Source organism: Nelumbo nucifera, chromosome 1, assembly GCF_055504915.1.
Source record: "Nelumbo nucifera cultivar China Antique chromosome 1, China Antique-T2T, whole genome shotgun sequence".
Taxonomy (NCBI): Eukaryota; Viridiplantae; Streptophyta; class Magnoliopsida; order Proteales; family Nelumbonaceae; genus Nelumbo; species Nelumbo nucifera.
In genome coordinates, this window is record NC_142649.1 from 121,769,713 (window position 1) to 121,791,202 (window position 21,490).

Consider the following 21,490-nt stretch of genomic DNA (forward strand, 5'->3'; position numbering starts at 1 on the left):
GATGTCATTCAGTCCAATTCAATCCAATGAATATTTTGGATTATTTTGGATCGGTCCAATTCAATGTCTGGACTGTCTAATCTGTTCAAATTCATTTTGATTTAGATTGGTTTCAACCCAAACCCGGTCCATTGATATCTATATTGGCTTAATCCAACCTAATCAAATATAAATTTATTATAGATGGACCAGGTCTAATCCAATATAATAAATATTTTGGACCAAATTGGTCTAATCCAATATGTCTTGTTGGTCCATCGAATTTATCCAAATTGATTTTAGACTGGATGGGGTCCAACCCAAAACCATTCCATTGACACCCTTACCAATGATCATGTCCTGTATATCCAGTTGTGAGACCAATGATCATGTCCTGTGTATCCAGTTGTGAGACCAATGATCATGCTCATGTCAATTATCAAATACATGAAGCCCACACTGAGAGATTAAATGATTGGGAACCATGATGTGGACTATCATAATTTATTCCACAGCCTAAGAAACAACTATTATGTTCAATTAATCCTATCTCGCTCCACAGTGACCCAATTCCAATTCTTGTAGTTCAATCATACCTTAACACGCGGCTACATAGATAATAGGTTAACCAATTTTCTCTAGAAAACTCAACTGCTAACATGTCGATTGGAACATTTTTCAGCTAAAAACTCATAGAATACGTATAAAATGACACTTTAAATGGGTTGCATATTTCTTTAATCAAATCCCTCCCAAATTTCGTTCAGTCAAAACTTTGTTTCTTGATTTGACAATTTATACCACTTAAGCTAACCAAGGGTAGAACTAAGAATAGAGGTGGGTCCTTTCCAATGCTATGCATTATGAATATCTCCCTTGTCCTTCTGCAAATATGGAACGGGATCACATCAGTATCCCACAGAGCATGTGTCACATGCAAATCTCAGTGTGCATTAGGAATATCTCTTGTATTTGTCATTCGGATATGTTTCCAATACATGATTCAGATGTACAATGGGGTGTTGATGTGAATTCATATGAAACTATGGAAGTGTGAACAATTTGTGGATAGTAAATTCAGAGTGATTTGAGAGGCCTGAAGTGGCTTCTGGCACTGCAAGGTAGGTGCTAAATGAACAGCTAGCAAACTATATTTGGTGAAAGGGAAAATATATGATGCTGGAAAGACATCATACCTAAAAGGCTTTGACTAATCACAACCCTTGAGAATTTTGGTGAAAACCCATTTGATTGATTCCCAGTTTTAAGATCCTGATTAATTGGTTGTAAGTTTTTCTAGTATGACGTCTTTCTAGCATCATAGTGGAACCCTTGGCGAAAACAACAGAAAGCCAAGAAAATGTCATCGTTAAACTGAGAATTCAATTTTTTGGTGAAGATAGTTTTAAATTTTTAATAGCTTCTCCAAAGACATTCTATCAACACAAATCAATCAAATGTAGAGAAGCACTCAAAACCGAGTTCAAAACCCTCCACTTGAAAAAAGCATAATCGACCCAAGTTCTCCTATCCTATTTCTCTCCAAACCCTACCTCCTCTCTTATTTTCTTGTTTTTGCTAAGTTGTTGTATCATGGGAAAAGTAATGCGGTGAGCTTATTCACAAAGCCTATAATCAAAAGACATGGCATTACTCTTATTTGTCATATTATTTATTCATTTATGACTTTCTATAACAATATTTTATAATGCAATTGACTTCGTATAACTTTTTCATTACCATAAGGTTAAAAAAATTATATGACTTCCAAAAGAAGATTCTTGGCTTTGCTACTAAACCTAACTCTAAGGAACCAACATGTTAGTGGCCTTGAAAATTGATGCATATCATACAATATACACCAATATGTTACCATATTTTAAAATTTGAATATTTGTTCCTTTTACTCCTACCTCTAGAATGCCCTCTTGTAGGGTTTTAAGAACCAAATCGGAAACAGAACCACTTTGATCACCAGTTTCCAAGTCAGCGGTTTGATCATTCAGGTTGAACGGTTTGGGTGGTTTGACCTATAGTGTATTAAGGTTATGTTTCTCTTTTTATGAGAAAAGAGAGATAGAACTAGGTGGATGTTGGACGAGAAAAAGAAGAAAGGAAAGGAAAGGAAAGGAAAGGAAGGAAGGAAGGAAAGGAAGAGGAGGAGGAGGCGACGTTCACCTATAACAGCGATGATAATGGCAATGGAGGCCTCTTTCTCTGATTTGAGATCTGAGATCTGGTTTCTTTCTTTCTCTAATCTCAGATCTTAGATCTCATATGTGAAATCTTACCTCTCTTTCTCTCTAATATCTCCCTCCCTCTCTTTCTCTCTCTCTCTCTCTATCTCTATCTCTCTCACACACACACAAACACAGATTTTAGTGGTCTTAGATCTGAGGTCGTGTATCAGTCCTCCCATATCTCAACCTCTTTTTCTTTTTTGTAAATAATTTAAAAAATTAAATTATTTTTTATTAGACTGCAAATCGTTGCCCACAACTGTCGAAGTCAACAGTTCTTTGACTAATTCAATGATTTTTTTCAAAAGAATGGTCCAATCTAAAAATGGACTCAGATATATGACCAATTCCTGGGTCGAAAGGTTCAATCATCCGGTTCGGTTTGGTTTTTAAAGCAGTGCCCTCTTGTTAGTCAAATATTAAATACCACATTTCATTTGGTTACAATTGGTCTAGGTTAAAACTTCAAACAAGTCTCAATAAGAGCAAGAACACCTCTCTCTTAGCCTCACTCTAAAGGGCGCAAGAGGGGGGGGGGGAGTCGGTCAATGAGATTGTAGTTCCCATTGACCACTTTTTCCATGTTCATTTTCATGTTCATGTATGACTCAAAAAATTCACATTCTTTAAGGCCTCATTCATGTATTGGTCTTATCTATGTAAATGCACTTATCCGGGAAAGTTTTTCTTGAGAAATACTTATTTGTGGGGCCTATGAACTTACTTGCCCCTACTTCCCAAAAAAATGAAATAGGCCTTGATGTAGCACGATCTGGTCACTCCTAACTGGCAGGGGGCCACACTCCAAGTTGGTGACGGACGGTACTTGAGAAGAAGAAGAGGATGAACGATTCCCGGGGAGCTCGCCCGGCGGGAACACTCTGATGCTTAAGTTAGAACTCGGCAAAAAAACTGAGAGAGTTGCGAAGAAATAAATGCTAAGAGTGAAGATGCGTAGTTTTCAATTACCCTTTTCTTTGGGAGTTGGAGTCCTTATATATTAATGCTCTGTCGAATCGGGTGTAACCGCCTCTGATTCTTTGCTGCAGCCGTTATTCGCCAGGCTGATTCGATTGGTGCAGGTATCCGTCGCAGAGTATGGTCCTGTCATTTGAGAGACGTTATGCAGAACTGGCATGCACGACGCCGCCTGACGTGAGACGTGGGCGCAGTCCTCTGGACTGGCAGGTGCTGCGCCGCTAGACAAGAGACGTAGGAGTAGTGTGACAGGCACGGTCTTGTCGAATAAGAAGTTTCCCGACGACTCCAGGTTACTCAATAGCGAGCTCCTTTGTAGCGAGCTCCCTTGTAGCAAACTCCTTCGTAGTGAGCTCCAATAGCGAGCTAGCTTGCAGCAAGCCGTTCTGTAGCGAGCTATTCTGCTGGGGTTTCAGCGAGTTCATTACGCCGAGTTGTGACCAAGCTATCATGCTGAACTATCATTTACATCGAGTCATATCCACGTGTCCCCTGGTTAGGAGTTCGGGTCAAATCACCCTCCATCAATTGCCCCCCACTCCTTGGGCTAAGGGTCATGCTCTAGCGCGATGAGTTCATGAAATGACGGGTGGATTTGACCTGCAATTTAAATTACTTTGACCGACTGTGCGTGGTTTTCAGGTTTTTTTGGGCGCCAAAAAATGCGCCAAAATGCCTTTAGTTTCGGAATACGTGCGGCCGTCTTTATTGTGAGCCATTGGATTCGCTTTAATTAGAGCTGTTGGCTTTCGGGCACAGTGGCTATAGATAGGAAGGCCCCAGGCCTCATTTTTTTATGCCAACTTGCCTTGCTTTCAGTTTTGAGGTTGTGCCTTTGCTTTGTTTGCTCGAGCTCTCCTCGTTCGCGTTGCTTTCTCAGTTCATTTTTTCCTGGTGAGTCCCTTGTCTTGTCCAATAATGTCTGGGTACCCGTGAGACGGTAACCAGGGCAAGGTCCCCTCGAGCTCAGGGGGAGCTTGGGGTTTCCCCGAAGGGCAGTCTTTGGAGGCTCGGGAAGGCTCCGGTAACTTGGCTTCCACTTCCCGGGGTCGGGAGCCGGATAGCTTCGGTCCTTCCTCCATGTCTATAGAGAGACTTCAGGCCCTAGTCTTTCATTACAACCTCCCCAGGGATCTTATTTACAGCCTCCCATCCGGTAACTATCCCTGGGAACACGATCATGATGAGATCGTGATTTTTGAAGAGCAGCTCGTGGCTGGTCTCCGACTCCCTCTACACCCTCTGATAGTGGAGGTTCTTTCCCACTTCAATGTCACCATAGACTAACTGCACCCGAACTCTGTTCGGAACTTGGGGACTATTTTCCTGTTCTTTAAGTACTGTCTTCCTCTTTCCCTCGATACCTTTGCCTCTATCTTGTCAATTAAGAATGCCTCCCTCGGAGCCCCTCTAGAAAGGCGCTCTTATTACTTTGCCCCCCGTCCTGGCTTCAAGCTCCTCCACGAGCTTCCTAACAGGATCCCAGCCTGGAAGCGGGGTTATTTTGTAGTTTACAACCCCGAGGGGTGGCCCTTTCTGACCCACTAGAGGGCCGCCATTCAAGATCCGGGCGTTGACTTGGACCCAAAGGTTCGGGAAACGCTACAGTCCTGGGCGGGGGTCGGCTTTCTCTGTTCAGATTACTTGGCCGAGGACAAGCTCGTGTAGGCCGGCCTAAGCCCCGGTAGGTTACTTTTAGGTCGCCTTCTCTCTTTTTTTTTCTTTTTTTTTCTTTTTTTTTTTTTGCGAGTTGGACTAATGCCTTGTGATTCTTGCAGCCAACATGTCTGGTGTGGATGCACGTCGCCTGTTGTCGAACAACCAGAAGCATATGGCAAAGAGGTCGCACCCCGACCAAGCGTCCACTTCTGGGGCCGCCGAGTTCGGGGCTGCGGACCCAGCCTTTGTTCCGCCGCCAGAGGTCCCACCTGTGCCGTTCGAGGGAGTAGCCGCGGGAGGTGGCGAAGAAGAAGAGGTCCCACCCGAGGAGTAGTACCCTCCGGCCGCGCGGTCCGACCCCACCGTCTTCTCGCGGCTCCCTACCGAGGGGAGTGATGAAAGCATCACCAACTTCCTCGTGGCCTCACAGAGGAGCCAGCAGGTGGTCAGTCATGAGGAGATCGCGGACTGGAACGGGATGCACCCTAGGTAGCTCTTCAAGCTGACCTCGTCTCACTACATGGTGGTAAGTGCTTGCTTCTTCCCTTTTTCTCTCCCCCTTTTTTTTACTTACCCTGGCTTTCTATTGGCAGCTGAACTCCGCCATCCACGCCATGGCCTGTCAGACTGCTATTCACTCCCAGGACGCCACCAACCAGAGGTCAGAAGTGCGGAGGCTCCAACGCGAGCTCGACCAGGCCCGGAGTGAGGTCCTTCAAACTTAGAAGGGGAGCGAGGCCCAGGAGTTGCACGTTAAGGACTAGGAAGTGCGGATCTCCCGATTGTTTGAGGAGAGCACCCGTTATATGGAGGAGTCTTCGAGGGTGACGGCGGAGAGGGAGCTTCTTCGTCAGCAAGTCCAGAGCTTGGAGTCCACTTTCCACGAGTAGACCCGAAACTTCGACGCCGCGGTGGAAGAAGAGCGGGCTAAGGCGATGGAGGACTTTAAAGAGTCCCAATAGTTCCATGACCTCCAGGTCGAGTATGACTCGAAGTCCTACCGCTCGGGGTTCAAGCGTTGCCGATGGCTGGTTCGGAAGAAGTTCTCCGGCCTTAACCTTGAAGGCGTAACAATGAAGGACCTGGCCCCAGAGACGGCGGACACTACGGAGGAGGAGGAGCCCGACTCCCTGGAGGAGAGCGACGAGGACGTAGAGGTGGTGGGACCTTAAGGCTGGTTGTTCTTTTTTCTTCTTCTAAATGAATCTTTGAAGTGGTTATTCCTGGGCGGTTGAGCCCAGTTCTCTTTTTTCTTTTTGCCTTGATGTACTCTCCCAGGCTATTAGGCCCACTTTTTTTTTTATAAGAACTAGTAATGAAATGTTCCTCTCTTTTTTTGCTAAGTGTTGTGCGATTTACTCTTTTTCCGAAGTGACTATTTCACTCGAACTGTTAGAGATAAGTACCCGAAGTGGGGTTTCTTGACTATCGTCACCCCAAGTTGTCTCCCCGTACTTAGTAGGGGTGATTTTATGATGTACATCGAGGTGAACAACATAGTAAGGCATATGCCCAACCTGTCTACACCTGGGTTACTGAAGTTGAAGTCGGTTGTCCCTAATGGGTCCAACTTGTATACTGGGGCGGGCTATGCATCATAGGATTCACACCCGAGCTGCCTGCGCCTTTGGTATTAATACTTGGCCTATGCTGATAAAGCGGTTAGGTCTTATACGGTGTCGAGGTCTTTGTTAACTCGGCGTTTTAGCCCTTAGGCTGGGGGAGTGACTTATAGTACACTCTCCTAGAGTTTGCCCTTGTCGAAGAGGCGACTGATTCTTATAGTGCCGAGGTCTTTTGTTAACTCGGCGTATTGGCCCTTAGGCTCTGGAAGCGACTACGGTCCCACCCCCTTCTGGAGTTCGCCCATGCCGAAAAGGTGACTGGGTCTTATAGTGCCGAGGTCTTTTGTTAGCTCGGCATGTTGGCCCTTAGGCTCTGGGAGTGACTACAGTCCACTCAGCTTGGTGATTACAGGTAATATTGCCTTAAGTTGACAATATTCCATGCCCGAGGTACTTGTTTCCTTTCTAGGGTTTCGAGCTCATACGTTCCTTCCCCGAGCACCCGCTTTACTCGGTAGAGTCCTACCCAATTTGGCCCGAGCTTACCAACACCGGGCTCAGGCACCATAACTTTTTGAAGGACTAGATCTTCGACGTGGAGGTTTCGCTTCTTGACCCTAGCGTTATAGTACCGAGCTACTCTCTGCTAGTAGGCCGCGGTCCTAATGTATGCGAGGTCCCGTACCTCGTCAAGTAGGTTGAGGTTGGCATGTAGCTCGTTTTCGTTTGTTTTGTCGTCATACACTTCTAGACGTTGCATGGGAACCTCTCGACTGGGATGATTACTTCAGTGCCATAAGTGAGGTTGAAGGGGGTCTCACCTGTTGCGGTCTTTACCGTGTTCTGATAAGCCCATAGTACACTGGGTAGCTCGTCTACCCATAGTCCCTTAGCTCGGTCGAGGCGTGCCTTCAGTCCGCGGAGAGTGGCTCCGTTCGTGACCTCCGCTTGGCCGTTTGCTTGAGGGTGCGCCACCGAGGTGAAGTTTTGTTGAATTTCTATATCTTTGCACCAGTTCTGGAATTTAATATCCTTGAACTGCTTACCATTGTCAGAGATCAGTACTCGGGGTAGTCCGAAACGACACACTATATTCTTCCAGAAGAAGTTCTACACATTCCGCGTTGTGATCGTTGTGAGAGGTTCAGCTTCTACCCACTTAGTGAAATAATCAACTGCCACCACTAAGAACCTCCTCTGCCCTGTCGCTGGCGGAAATGGTTCGAGTATATCGATCCCCCACTGTGCAAAAGGCCACGGGCTAGTGAGATACTTCAGGTCGGCGGCAGGCTGGTAGTGGATGTTGGCGTGCTTCTGGCACTTGTTACATCTTCTGACGAGCTCGATCGCATCTGCCTTCATCGTTGGCCAGTAGTATCCCTGTCGAAGCGCTTTCAGGGCGAGAGCCCTACCCCCCAAGTGTCCACCGCACAGGCCCTCATGAATGTCGTGGAGCACGAGCTCGGCCTCGGAAGGTCGCAAGCAGTAGATAGGGGAGCGTGTAAGACCTTTGGTATAGTCGTTCATCTATCATGACGTATTTGACCGCTTGGCGCTCTACCCTTCTGGCGGCATTACGATCTGTAGGGAGGCAAGTTCTCTATGTACATGGTTCTCATGGTATTGTCACTGGTGCTGGCTAACTGGGATAGGGCGTCGGCCTCAGCGTTCTCAAATCTCGGGATTTGCTTGATGAAGTGAGACTGGAAGTTGAGCAGAGCCTCTCTTACTTTGGCTAAGTAGGCGATCATGGTTGGCTCGCGAGCTTAATATTTACCTGTAACTTGGTTGACCACGAGTTGAGAATCACTACAGATGACGATGTGCTTAGCTTTCACTTCGTTTGCTAGAGCCAGCCCGGCTATTAACGCCTTGTACTCTGCTTCATTGTTGGATGTCGCGAACTCAAAGCGTAAGGCATACTCCAGTTTCACCCCGCTTGGCCCATACAGAACAATTCCAGCTCCGCTGCCCTGCTGGTTGGACGAGCCATCCACGTGAAGGATCCAGGGCTCCTCATCCTAGCTTGGGTTCGATCTAACTAGGAGAGAAGCTGCACTGATTGCTACCTCACGGTGCTCGAGCCCAACCGGCCTGGGAACCTCAGGCTCATCCGACCTGGGGGCCTTGGGCTCGACCGGCCTAGGGACTTCAGTGCTGAAAGTGCATTCCACGACAAAGTTAGCTAAGGCTTGGGCCTTGATAGCAGTTCGCGCTTGTACTGGAGGTCGTATTCGCTGAGCTCGATGGCCCACTTCGTCAACCTACCAGAGACCTCGGGCTTGAGCAAGACTTGCCTTAGAGGCTTGTTGGTGAGAACGACGATAGTATGAGCTTGGAAGTACGGATGGAGCTTCTGAGCTGCAATAACTAGCGCGTACGCCAACTTTTCGATCTCTGGATACCTCATCTCTGCACCCTGCAACACCTTTCTAACATAGTAGATAGGTCGTTGGACCCGATCTACTTCTCTTATCAGTATCGAGCTGACCACCTCGTCACTTGCAGAGAGGTACAACTCCAAAACATCACCCTCCTCGGGTTGGGTTAAGGCTGGGATACTGGCGAGGTACCCTTTGAGCTCGTCAAATGCGAGCTGGCACTCTTCGGTCCATTCAAAGCCTTTGCTTTTAATTGCCTTAAAGAAAGGTAGACAGCAATCTGCCGATTTGGACACGAAGCGGCTCAGGGCGGCTATACGGCCATTCAACTTCTGAACCTCCTTCAATTTTGAGGGTGGTCTCATATCTAGGATAGCCTTAATTTTATCTAGGCTGGCTTCAATGCCACGCTGGTTGACGATGTACCCGAGGTGACACCGAAGGCACACTTGTTTGGGTTTAGTTTCATATTAAACTTACACAAAATTTCGAAAACAAAATGCAAATCATTTGAAAACTGAGTCTTGATGACCATGTCGTCTACATAACATTCCACTTTTCTGCCAATTAATGGCTCGAATAATTTATTTACAAGTCCTTAAAAGGTAGCCCCGGCATTTTTCAGTCCAAAGGGCATGACCTTGTAACAGTACAAGCCTAGTTCAGTTATAAAAGTTGTTTTTTCTTCGTCGGCAGGGTTCATTCTTATCTGGTTATAGCCTGAGTAGGCGTCTAGGAAACTCAGCAACTCATGCCCTAAGGTCGCGTCCACCAGGTGGTCAATCTTGGGGAGTGGGAAGCAATCCTTTGGACATGCTCGATTCAGGTCGGTATAATCGATGCACATGCGCCATTTACCATTGGCCTTCTTTACCAGGACTGGGTTGGCTACCCAGCTCGGGTAATGGACATCTCTGATAAAGTCGGCTGCGAGGAGCTTCCCGACCTCCTCGTCAACTACTCTCCAGTGCTCTGGGGCTAAGTTACGTTTCTTCTGTCTAACGGGCCTAACTACAGGATCAGTATTTAGCCTGTGAGTTATGATGTTAGGGTCTATGCCGGGCATCTCTGCCGCAAACCATGCAAAAACATCTAAATTTTCAAGTAAAAAACTTACCAGTTGAGATCGCAGGGGCTCCTGGACTGAAGCGCCGATTTGGAGTGTCCGAGTTGGGTCCTCCGCCGAAGTGGGCACGGAAATAGTCTCTTCCGTAGGTGTAGCTCGCTCTTTGCATTGCTCCGTAGGTCGCTCCAGCTCGAGGTTGTCAGCCACCTTGGCTTTCCCTTTGAGGGTGGCGATGTAGCACTTGCGAGACTTGAACTGATCACCTCGTGCTACCCCAACTCCGAAGTCCGTGGGGAACTTCATCGCCAAATAATAGGTGGAGACCACCGCACATAGAGAGTGGGTGATGGGCCGTCCTATTATGGTGTTGTACAGGGAGGGAGTTGCGACCACCAAGAAGTCGTGGTTAAGCCTCACTATGCTAAGCCAGGTGCCGACTTCCACATGTACTATGATTCTCCCCAAGGGCCTGACTTCCTCTCCGCTGAAGCCCACCAAGGGAGTACTTGCGGGCTTGAGGTTGCTCTCTTGGAGCTGAAGCTTGTCGAATGCTGCCTTGAAAAGAATGTCCACCGAGCTGCCGGAGTCGACGAGGACACGCTTGACTTCAAAGTCATTGATCCTTATCTTTACGACAAGCGCGTCATTGTGGGGGTAGTGGACCCCACGCGCATCATCCTCAGTGAAGAAGTTCGGGTCTTCTATCCTTGGCCGCTTCGGGGGGTTCTGCTCCTCCCTTCCGACCTCTCGAGCTGAAATCCGAGTTGCAGCCGAAGTGCAGCCCGCGATGATCGAACCTCCAACAATTACATGAATAGTCCCTCGAACTGGTCTCTCTTCAGGGGGCTGCCACTGCGGTTGCTCTACTTGCCTGCTGCTGGGCTCGGGACCATCTCTACCCTGCTCCCCTTGTCGACCTGCCTTATTATTACTGTTTTTGTACAAAATTTCTTAAGTATCTGCGACGGATGAGCTCTTCTATCTCGTCACAGAGGTTCTTACAATTCTCGGTACTATGACCGTGATCTTTATGAAAACTACAATACAGATTCTTATTTCTTACATTGGGGTCCCCTTTCAGCCGGGGTGGCCACTTCACATACGGGGCACCTTTGATTGCCATAAGGATCTCGGCCCGCTTCGCGTTCAGGGGTGTGTAGTTAGTCCTTTCTGCTGGAAGAGCTCGGAAAGGCTGTCTTGGCCTTGCCCCCCGAGCTGGGTCTTTTTTCTTCTTGTTGTCCCCTTGGATCGAGGACTCACCTTCCCTTTTCCTTTTGTCGGGCACACTTTCATTTTTCTGGTTGATCTCCTCCTCCGTTCCTATGAACTGGTCCGCGAGCTTGAGGAACTCGGTTACAGTCTTGGGCCGATTGACCACCATGTGCCACTTGAACTCTTTGTGCGTGATGCCTCTCTTAGTTGTTGTAAGCCGCACTGCGGGGTCTAGGTCAAGTATCTATAAACAAGTGTCATTGAACCGCTTGATGTAACTCCAGATGGACTCTCCTTCCTTCTGGGCTATGCCGAGGAGGCTCTCCTGGGTTCTCGAGCACCGCTTGCTGGTGACGAAATGGGAGGTAAAGAGTTGCACGAACTGCGCCCAACTTTTTATTGACCCGGGCGCAAAGTTCCTGTACCATGTGTGGGCTACCCCTTTGAAAGTGGTGGAGAAGGCCACACACATGCAGGACTCACTGGCCCTAGCCAAGTGCATCTGCGACTGGAAGGCGTCGACGTGGTCATTTGGATCGAACGATTCGTCATACTTGTCCAAAGGAGGAAGCTTGAAGTCCTTTGGCATAGGGACGACTAGAAGTTTTGGAGACAAGGGGGATGACACTAAGAAGAGTGGAGTGGCTTTCACTTCATCCGAGCTCACCTCCTCCTTACCCTTGAGCTCGGGCAGGTTGTGAGTGGCAGCTCGGCGAGCTCGGCGGCGTCTCCGCTGCTTCGTTGGCTTGACATTAGTACTGCTTGCTTCTGTGTTGCCGAGCTCGATGGGCCCATGAAGGGGCTCGGATTGCTGCTGATGGCTATGAACTGAAGGGCCTTGTCTACAGTCCGTGGCCAGGACCTCGAACTGGTTCTCAGTGAGCGGGAGCTTGAAATGTGAAGGCCGAGGCGACGCGGTCTGACTGGCTGAGAGGCCCCCGACCTGACTACAAGCTGCGAAGTGGGGGGAGTAACTTGTCTTTCCCTCCTGTCGTGGGATGAACCTGACTCCCGAGAGGATTCTGAGTTTGGGAGGTTTCTCCTCGGTGGGGGAGACACCCGCTATGACGGTGGGGCTGGGCATGTGGTGCAGAAGGGTGTCAAGGTGGAACTTGCTGTTGATGCCGAGGCAGCGGTGGAAATTGCTACTGGTACTGCTATTGGTAGACGTGGTGAAGCATTTGTTGCTGGTACCACTGGAACTGGTGAACCTGCTGCATTTGAGCTTGCATAACTCGCATGCAGTGTACCAAGTTTTCTAGTTGGTTCTGTCCAACCACTAGGAGAACTGACGGTTTTGCAATGGTCGCCTCCACCGGTGAAGGGAGTGGAGTATTTACTGGCGCCATGACCTGAGGTGCGCTCAGGGTAGGGACTCCATCCGCAGAGAGGGGTACAGTGAACTGGCCAATGCAGACGATAGGGAGCGAGGTCGTTCCTCAGAGGTGTTTTGGTCAGCACTTCGTCCGGCGTTGCTGGAGGAAGCCATTAAAGTCTTACTGAAAGTTGTGGTGTTTGGTGTAGGAAGGCCTTTTGAAGCGTTTCCCACAGATGGCGCCAAATGATGTAGCGTGATCTGGTCACTCCTAGCTGGCAGGGGGCCACACTCCAAGCTGGCGACGGACAGTACCTGAGAAGAAGAAGAAGATGAAGGATTCCCGGGGAGCTCACCCGGCGGGAACACTCCAATGCTTAATTTAGAACTCGGCGGAAAAACTGAGAGAGTTGCGAAGAAATAAATGCTAAGAGTGAAGATGCGCAGTTTTCGATTACCCTTTTCCTTGGGAGTTGGAGTCCTTATATATTAATGCTCTATCGAATCGGGTGTAACCGCCTCTGATTCTTTGCTGCAGCCGTTATTCGCTAGGCTGATTCGATTGGTGCATGTATTCGTCGCAGAGTACGGTCCTATCATTTGAGAGACGTTATGCAGAGCTGGCGTGCACGACGCCGCTTGACGTGAGACGTGGGCGCAGTCCTCTAGACTGGCAGGTGCTGCGCCGCTAGACAAGAGATGTGGGAGCAGTCTGACAGGCACGGTCTTGTCGAATAAGAAATTTCCTGAAGACTCCGGGTTACTCAATAGCAAGCTCCTTTGTAGCGAGCTCCCTTGTAGCGAACTCCTTCATAGCGAGCTACCTTGCAGTAAGCCGTTCTGTAGCGAGCTGTCTTGTGGTGAGCTGTTCTGCTGGGGTTTCAGCGAGCTCATTACACCGAGTTGTGATCAAACTGTCATGCTGAGCTGTCATTTACGTCGAGTCATATCCACGTGTCCCCTGGTTAGGAGGTCAGGTCAAATCACCCTCCATTAGGCCTAAGTATCACTTACTTGAATAAGTGATGCCACTTTCACACCTAGAGGAAAAATTGACAAAACGTGTTGGGACACTTTTGCCCCATCTAACAATGACATTTTATAGATAAATGAGTCATTGTATAATTTACTTGAGGATCAAAAGAATACAGATAAGTTAACTTACTCAGGTAAGTGTTTCCCAGGTAATACTTACTTGGATAAGTGAACTTACCAAGGTAAATAACTTTTTGAAAAATCAACATGCTTAATTATTGGTCAAAGTTCTTCTGATGAAATAGATATACTAAATTATAATCTCAAGCCCTGTTTGGTTTGCAGGAATAGGGGTCTGGAACCGGAATCAGAATGGGCTATTCTAATTCCAACTGTTTTGGAACCCTGTTTCCATTCCTACTAGAATGGCATTCCCCCATTTGAGGGAATGGCCATTCTCTACCCATCCCTTGGGAATGAAATCTCATTCCTGTTGATTCCAATTCCCATTCTTGTCTGAACAAAACAGACTATGGGAATAAACCATTCCAATTCCAACTCCGAAGGATTTTGATTCCGGTCCCGGTTCTGATTCCAAATGCGAACCAAATGGAACCTCATTTCCTTTCTTCTTTTTAACACAAACTCATAGAAACATTAAAAATAAATACAAGATTGCTATGACATGTATGGATGTCAACAAGTTGGGTTCAGTATAGATTTGCTTGAATTTGAACCCAAACCTAAAAAGGGTTATATCCTATATGGATTATATATGGGTTATGGATAAGAGATTTTGAACCCAAACCCAATCGGTCATGTTCCATATATAGTACATCTATAGTAACCAATCTTATTTATACTATATATAAAAGTGCGGATAAAGAGTGAAAGTTTTTTTGGATTAAAATTATCCTCTATTTCTTAGTCTAAGAAAGGGTATAATTTATAAAAGTCATTTTATTAAAGTTTTAATATAAGCTTTAATGGCTACTAAAATGCTCATATTTATGAATTTAGTTAATCTCTAATGGTAAGGGTTAAAAATGTAATCTCAATTATTACTTTCCACCTCATTTAATCCCCTCTCATTAGCATTTTATACTTAATCCATTAACTCTCATTCTCTCTTATTAAATCCTAAGTTATTTTTTTACTAATAAATGCTACTAATTAGATCTATGTCAATATTTTTAACAATATAAACCTATACATTTTAAAACTGACTCAAAAAGAAAATCATTCTTTATCCAAGTGGTGGCTAAGCAATTCAACCATTCAAATCAAATTAATCAACCAATGAAGTTATAGTTAGGTAATAAAATTTTTAAAATAAAAAAATAGAAAAATTAGACACTTATGATATTTTTATTAATAAAATTAAAAAAAATAAGTGTAATAAAAAAAATAATTTTATTGATGGTGAAAATGATATGCATAATTTAGAATTGAACAAAAATAAAATTATTTTACTATTTAATAAAGATCAATAGTTCAACTTTTGGCACATCTATAATATCATATATTTATCATATTAAATAGAAAGTAAGTGTGGTATATCAAAATTATTTTTACACAAAAAAATATAAAAAAATTGAACACATCTATAATTCTATATTTACACTACTATTAAAAATATGAGTAAGACCGTGGAACTTTCTTTTGACTTAAATACTCTTTTTTAAATTTAGTCCCTGTTTAATTGTGAGGTTTAAATTGTAAATTGAACTACTACTTTTACAATGTAATGTATCACTCATGACTCTTCTCATTGTTTCAAGAAAAAGGCTCTAAAACTTCACAAAAAAAGATACACCAAAAAAATAAAATATTACAAAAAAGAAGAGTCTAGCTAAACAAGTAGGCCTATTAATGACACTAAAACTTTACAACTCGATTCGATTATCATATATTTGGATGAGGTGTTTATGTATTCAAAATTGGATTTAACAATCTGCATCAGATTAATAATTAAATATAAAAAAATACATAAAGTTTATAGAAAATTTTGGATACATTATTAGTATTATCATTATCATTATCTAGAATTGCCATGGGTTCATCTCGACCCTAACCTTGATTAAGACTGACCCAACCCTAATGTGGGTTTATAGTTTAGTTTGAGCCAGTGACATCCCTAACAATGTCCCTCAAGTTTCTCGTTGATGTCGATTGATTTCATACCAATTACAAAATCTGACCAAGAGTCCCTCCACCACAAGTCTTTAAACTGAAAAGATAAAACTAGAGTCTAAAGAATAGACAAGTCTTTTGTTTGTCTCTAAAATCTAAATTCTAATATCCAGATTTAATAATGAGAATGGTGTTTGATTCTAGTGTCACAACCAACACATATCATTAATAAACTTCACATTTCACGTAACCAAGGATTAAAGTATAGGTGTCGGGTATCGTATCGGACAACTTGGATACAGTTACAAATAAGCTTGGGAAACACATGGATACGGACGAAAAATATGAAAATGCTTGGATACGCTAAGAAAATGCATATAAATTCAATAATTATATTAATAATTAAAGAAATATATTATTATTGATATAACGGAATGCATAGATATTATACAATTTTATTGATAATGCATCAACTTTTACTTTTATTAAAATCCAAGGCACAAAAAATATGCAACCATTATATTTGAATTATTATATCAATTATTTTTATTTTACTATTTTCAATTTTTAACATCAACAAAAAATCAACTAAAAATTAATTTGCAAATGTTCAATAAATAATACTTTCACTTTTGTGAACAATAAATATGTTTATATAAAATGTAAATGAAAATTTGAAGATGCATATCATATAAAAATTCATAAATTTTAATTACTTAAATAATTATTCATTATTTATATTTTTATTTTATGAATTTCTTAAAATAAAAATTAATTTTTATATAAATGTAGATTAGTGGATTTATAGATTCAATTTATATTATATTCTCAAATATTTTGTAAACAATATTTTATCTTTGCAATAATAAATACGTTGTTATTTAATGAAAATTAAAATATTATAAAATAATTATTAAAATTTAAATAATTCTAACTATTAAAATAATCATTCTATTAATAATATTTTTATTTGTATAATTTTATTGAAATTAAAAATCATTTATATATGTGAATTTGATAAATTATTTATTTTATTAGTTTATAAAATAATAATTTTGAATATTATTATTGTTAATTTGCACTTGGAATTATTGAATATACTATTTATTTAGATTAAATGTAAGAAATAATGTTAATAAAAAGATAAGTTACTTCATTTATTATTACGAAATAGAAGGTGACATGATGGTTAAGATCATTGTGCTCTTGACGTGGGTTTCAGGGATCGAATCATGTTAAAACTCTTTTTGTAGGAAATAATTTCTATCTGATATACGGGTTCATATGCCTCTTTACCGGTGCATATCCGCCGATATTCTACAATACGCATCCGATAGGATACACCCTTATCAAAAACAATGATAATCAATCAACCGGTATCAATCTACCAAAACAAAAATCAACGGGTAATCATAAAAAGCGAGAAAAAATCGGCTGCCTGGTATTCGTCAAAATTGACCGGGGGGATTGGTCATGGTTCTTCTGCTAACCTTTCTGGTATCATAATTGCATCATATAAACCAATATGCTAAAAGTAGTTGGGGGGCGTCTAGGCGAATTTGCAGAAGTCACACCAAACGCCACCCATAGCAATCAAATTGCGTCCTCTGTCTCTTTCTTCTAAATTAACTAACGCTGTTTCTTCTATTTAATCCTTAATCAGCAACCAAGGAAGATAAACTACAAAGGAAAAGAAATTTACCTTATATTTTTTTACTAATAATCAAGGGAGTGGATCGATCAAAAGCCCTAGAAATCTGCTAGAGAGAAGTCTACCGTTGGATCAGAACCCCGGGGCCATGCTAAAAAGAACCCGTGTTACGTGGCATAAAATCACATGGTCGACGGCTCGATAGCAGATTTCTCTTGTGCTGTTTAATCGTTTCCCTAACTTGGAACAATATATGATCAGGCAGCAATATCGTGACGGATATGCCGGAGAAGAACTGGAATCACGACATCTGGCGAGCTCAACTGAGGGAGATGACCATCCGAAGGCATGACCTCGGCAATGGATTCGCCGCCGAGGTTCCTATGCAGGTACTCGGACACCACCACCGGCACGGCCAAATCCTTACTGCTCTGTAGTATGTGACAAGGGACGGTGACGAGTCTTAGCACCTGCCTGAAATCGCTTTGGAATATGGTTTGAGCTACGCTCAGGGCTATATCGGGTCGTATGTTGAACAACGTCCGACTGAATTCCTGTACCGCCACAGAGTCCATATCCCCTCCCACAGCCAACGGGGCGAACCCTGAACACCAGGCCTTGTAATTTTCTCGCATCGCTTCGAATAACTGATCCAGATCTTCTTGTTCGAATCCTCCGTAGTAATCCACGTCGTTCAAGTACCTTTTATTAGATAACATTTACTTGGTAGTCAGTATCATATACAAAACGAATTAATTTCGTTCACAAACATGCTTTATAGTTTTTATTTTTCTGATTTCGTTGTGCCGTTAAATTATTATATAACCTGGGTGAAGCGGAGATCGTGATAAGTTTGGAGAAGAGATCCGGGCGAGCGATGGAGGCGAGAGCGCCAACAATGGCGGAAACAGAGTGGCCGACGAAGATGCAGGAAGCGACGCCGAGCTCTTCTAAGATGGCGAGGAGATCGTAAGCGTAGCCTTCGAGGGTTGAGTAGCGATCGAAGTCAAAGTAGTCGGGATTGGTGGTGCCGGCGCCCATGTTGTCGAAGAGGATCACCCGGTGGTCGTCGACGAGGTGGGGGACCAGGTGTTTCCACACCGACTGATCCGTGCCGAACCCATGGGCAAGAACTACGATTCGTTCACCCGATCCCAACACCCTTATGTTGTGGGCTTCTTCCACTATTCCCATCTTCTTCCTCTTCCTCCTCCTCTTCTTCTTCTTCTTCTTCTTCTTCTTCTTCTTTTTCTGACTTTTCTCTCCCACTTCTCTTGAACCTTTAGTTTGGTACTTTCCTGTTCTGTGCTCGCTTTTAAAGAAAATGGGAAAGATTTTTTCTTTGGTATACGAGAAAATGGAAAAGCTTGAAGTTACACTATTTATTCTTCATTTCTTCTGCTTTTGCTTTTGCTTTTGTAGCCAAGTTGCGATAAGGGGAACGAAAACATCTGCTCCACTGGTGCCCTTGTGATAAATTGCAATTCATCGCTGCCACATTTGCTTTTGTTTTTTATTTAAATTGTTATATTTTGTTTTTCTTTTAATAATTTTTTAATTCTTTTAAAAATTTAAATTAGATCAGACCAAATCCAAAAACCCAACTTCTTCATTGGATTTGAATTCAATGCTTATGAGATCCGATCAGATTTAATCGGATTCAGATATGTCCTGATTTGAATCCAATTCAGCTGTTTGTATCCTTAATTTTGTGAATTGACAAATTCGACTACTGGACCGTATTTAGAAGGTTATAAATAGATAAATGATCGGGATAAAACATGATATTAGAAAGACATAACACTAAAAAAACTAATAACCAATCAACCGGCATCGGCATCATAAGAGTACTAACCAATCAGGTGGATTTTTATCAAAATTTACGAGGGTTCTGATTGACCAAAACCTTTCTGATATCATGTCTTTACAACATCATAGATTTTTTTCAAGATTAAAACATACTCTTAATTTTCATACATCTACTTAAAGGATCCTATGTATTTTAAAAAGACAATATATCTTGTGAAAGGATATAAATATACTCTCTTTCGATGAAAAATCATATGTGCAATTATTTAAAATTTTAAAAAATTCTATTTTATCATTTAGGGAAGAGGAAGAAGAAAGAATGTGAAAAGAGAGAAAGAAAAAAATGACCAATTGGTTTAATTAACAGAGAACAAAGTGGAGTGAGAAAAAAAGAGAGAAGAGGACAATTAACTACAGATGATGGAATGGTTTCACTTCAATAAGTTGCTTGTCACGGAAACCGAATTCAGTCAATTCAAAGCCCCTTCGAACACCCATTATAACCTTACATTGGGAATATCTCCACTTGTCACAAGTATGGGCCAATTTCAGATGACAATACTAATATGGTGATAATAAATTGGGAGAATGACTGGTTCAGCCAGGGTTAGAATTTGTAGGCACAAAGAGTATTTGGGGTAGGTGCCAATTTATGGGCAGATATGGGTACATAGAGTATGGGTTTTTGACCTTTTGAATGTTTATAACTCTGCATTGAAAATTAGAAATCTGCATTCTAGATAAGGTGGGACCCAGTGATATTCACTGTACAAAAGGTGATGTATTTAATTTTTGAAAATATAAGCTTCAATGGAAGTAGATATTTGTGAAAAAAGTGGATATATTGCATCCCATTTTTTTGTTAAATATACACGGACTGGTCCCATTGAGATTGCAAAAGGATTCACACCCATAAGATGTCGATAAGTCATCTCATAGTATCTCTATTTTATCTAAGGATCAGCCCATCTTGTATTTACGATGTTCTCTGGTCTGTTTGTCGTTCAGATGTAGCCGTATATATATAGAGAGAGAGAGAGAGAGAGCGAGAGAGAGAGAGAGAGGGCAATTTGGTATATCCATATCCACCACCTAAATGAGTTTTAAAAATTTTAAAGAAAATAAAAGATAAAAAAATCATAAGGTATATTTAAATCATTTTTAAAAGTGCAAAGTATGTTTATGTCAATTTATAAAAATTCAAAATATGTTTAAATATTTATCCTTCTGTTAATTAAATTCCCCTCCTTTTAATCTCTCTTTGTGCTTGATAAATCATCATAACAGATCAAATAACTCGGACAAAGCTCATAAACATGTAATGAATGTGGATCCTGCTGACAAAAGCAAAGTCAAAAGTTAAGATTTAAGGATTTCACCTAAAATGGCTGTTACACACAATTCAATTGATCCTCAAATACTCAATCCTTGAGGGAGTAAACATCGGTTCTTCTGATGGAAGTCAGGAAGAGCTCTATTAATTCCAATTGTTCTTCCCCATTTTGCTTATCCGGTCTCAAGAGAAACAAATTATGTCCAACTGATGGAAAAGTTTTAAGCTGCATTTGGTTGTGGTGTAAATACTATTTTAGACTGGTGGACCGTATCATTAAAAAAGAGAAGAGAGAAACTTTTACATAAAAAAAATCAATCTTAACATTACATCGAATATCACTGTATTATTATTATTATTTTTGAATGGAGTTATACATCAATTTACAATGTATAAAAACACAGCTACCAAATATAAACAAAATGGGATCAGAATTTACACTGTAAACAAACGCAGCCAGTACTAGTACCTACTCTTCCGCATTCTGCTTTTTTTTTTTTTTTGTATTTTTGTTTAAAGATAAACAAATAAATGCAATAATGAAAAGTTCCATAAGTAACTGTACCTCCTTTCCCCATTTTGATTCTTTAGTAAGTTTCAACTCCCTCCCCTCTTCAAACTCAATACCTTTTTCTTTCTTTTTTGCGTTCACGAGTCTATAGTAGGGGTAGCTGCCCCCAACCCCCTAATACTACCCCAAAATACATAATTGATGTTGCCCGAGTTGAGAAGACTCGAACTTGTGAGTTGGATCCGACGACCTGTGAGCATAAGTAATCAGAGGCCCCTAGGTTCATCCCTTGGGAGAAAGACTTTATGTTCAAGTTAGTAAAATGAAGTGGTGGTCGTTTAGGCTGAGTTGTGCTAGAAAGCCAAACTAACCATACAAGCTCAAAAACTTTGTGAGCATAAGAGAGCAAGAGACGTGCCCTTATACGGGTGTTCGGAGTGCAGTTGTACCTCTCATTTGTGGGACACATGTCGCCGTCTAAAATAGTCTCTAGTCAAGTTGTTCCGTGACATGGCCTGCATACCCCATTGTGGATAAAGGTGCCTCTTTCCAAGCTGTTGCACCAACTTTGATCGTAAGTTTGGCATTAACCACGTGTCTCACCACTCTTACGACACATGACATTTTCATGATGCTAACTTGCCGGTCGCCCTCATGTTCTTTGGAGGCATGGTTTTTAAAAA

At 42.6% G+C, this 21,490-nt stretch overlaps 2 protein-coding genes across 2 annotated transcripts; both read right to left on the reverse strand.

Moving 5' to 3' along the window:
- Positions 1–4,902: 4,902 nt before the first annotated feature.
- On the reverse strand, positions 4,903–11,249 carry LOC148803759 (uncharacterized). Its single transcript, XM_088897690.1, has 3 exons — positions 11,129–11,249; positions 9,920–10,818; positions 4,903–9,809 (listed from the first exon to the last, which is right to left on the reverse strand). Exons 1-3 carry the CDS (start codon positions 11,247–11,249, stop codon positions 9,801–9,803), a joined length of 1,029 nt encoding a protein of 342 aa, XP_088753816.1. The 3' UTR covers positions 4,903–9,800.
- Positions 11,250–16,983: 5,734 nt separating this feature from the next.
- Positions 16,984–18,620, reverse strand: LOC104611665 (karrikin insensitive 2 receptor CA). The gene is made up of 2 exons (XM_010278831.3): positions 17,981–18,620; positions 16,984–17,856 (listed from the first exon to the last, which is right to left on the reverse strand). Exons 1-2 carry the CDS (start codon positions 18,346–18,348, stop codon positions 17,412–17,414), a joined length of 813 nt encoding a protein of 270 aa, XP_010277133.1. The 5' UTR covers positions 18,349–18,620; the 3' UTR covers positions 16,984–17,411.
- Positions 18,621–21,490: the final 2,870 nt, after the last annotated feature.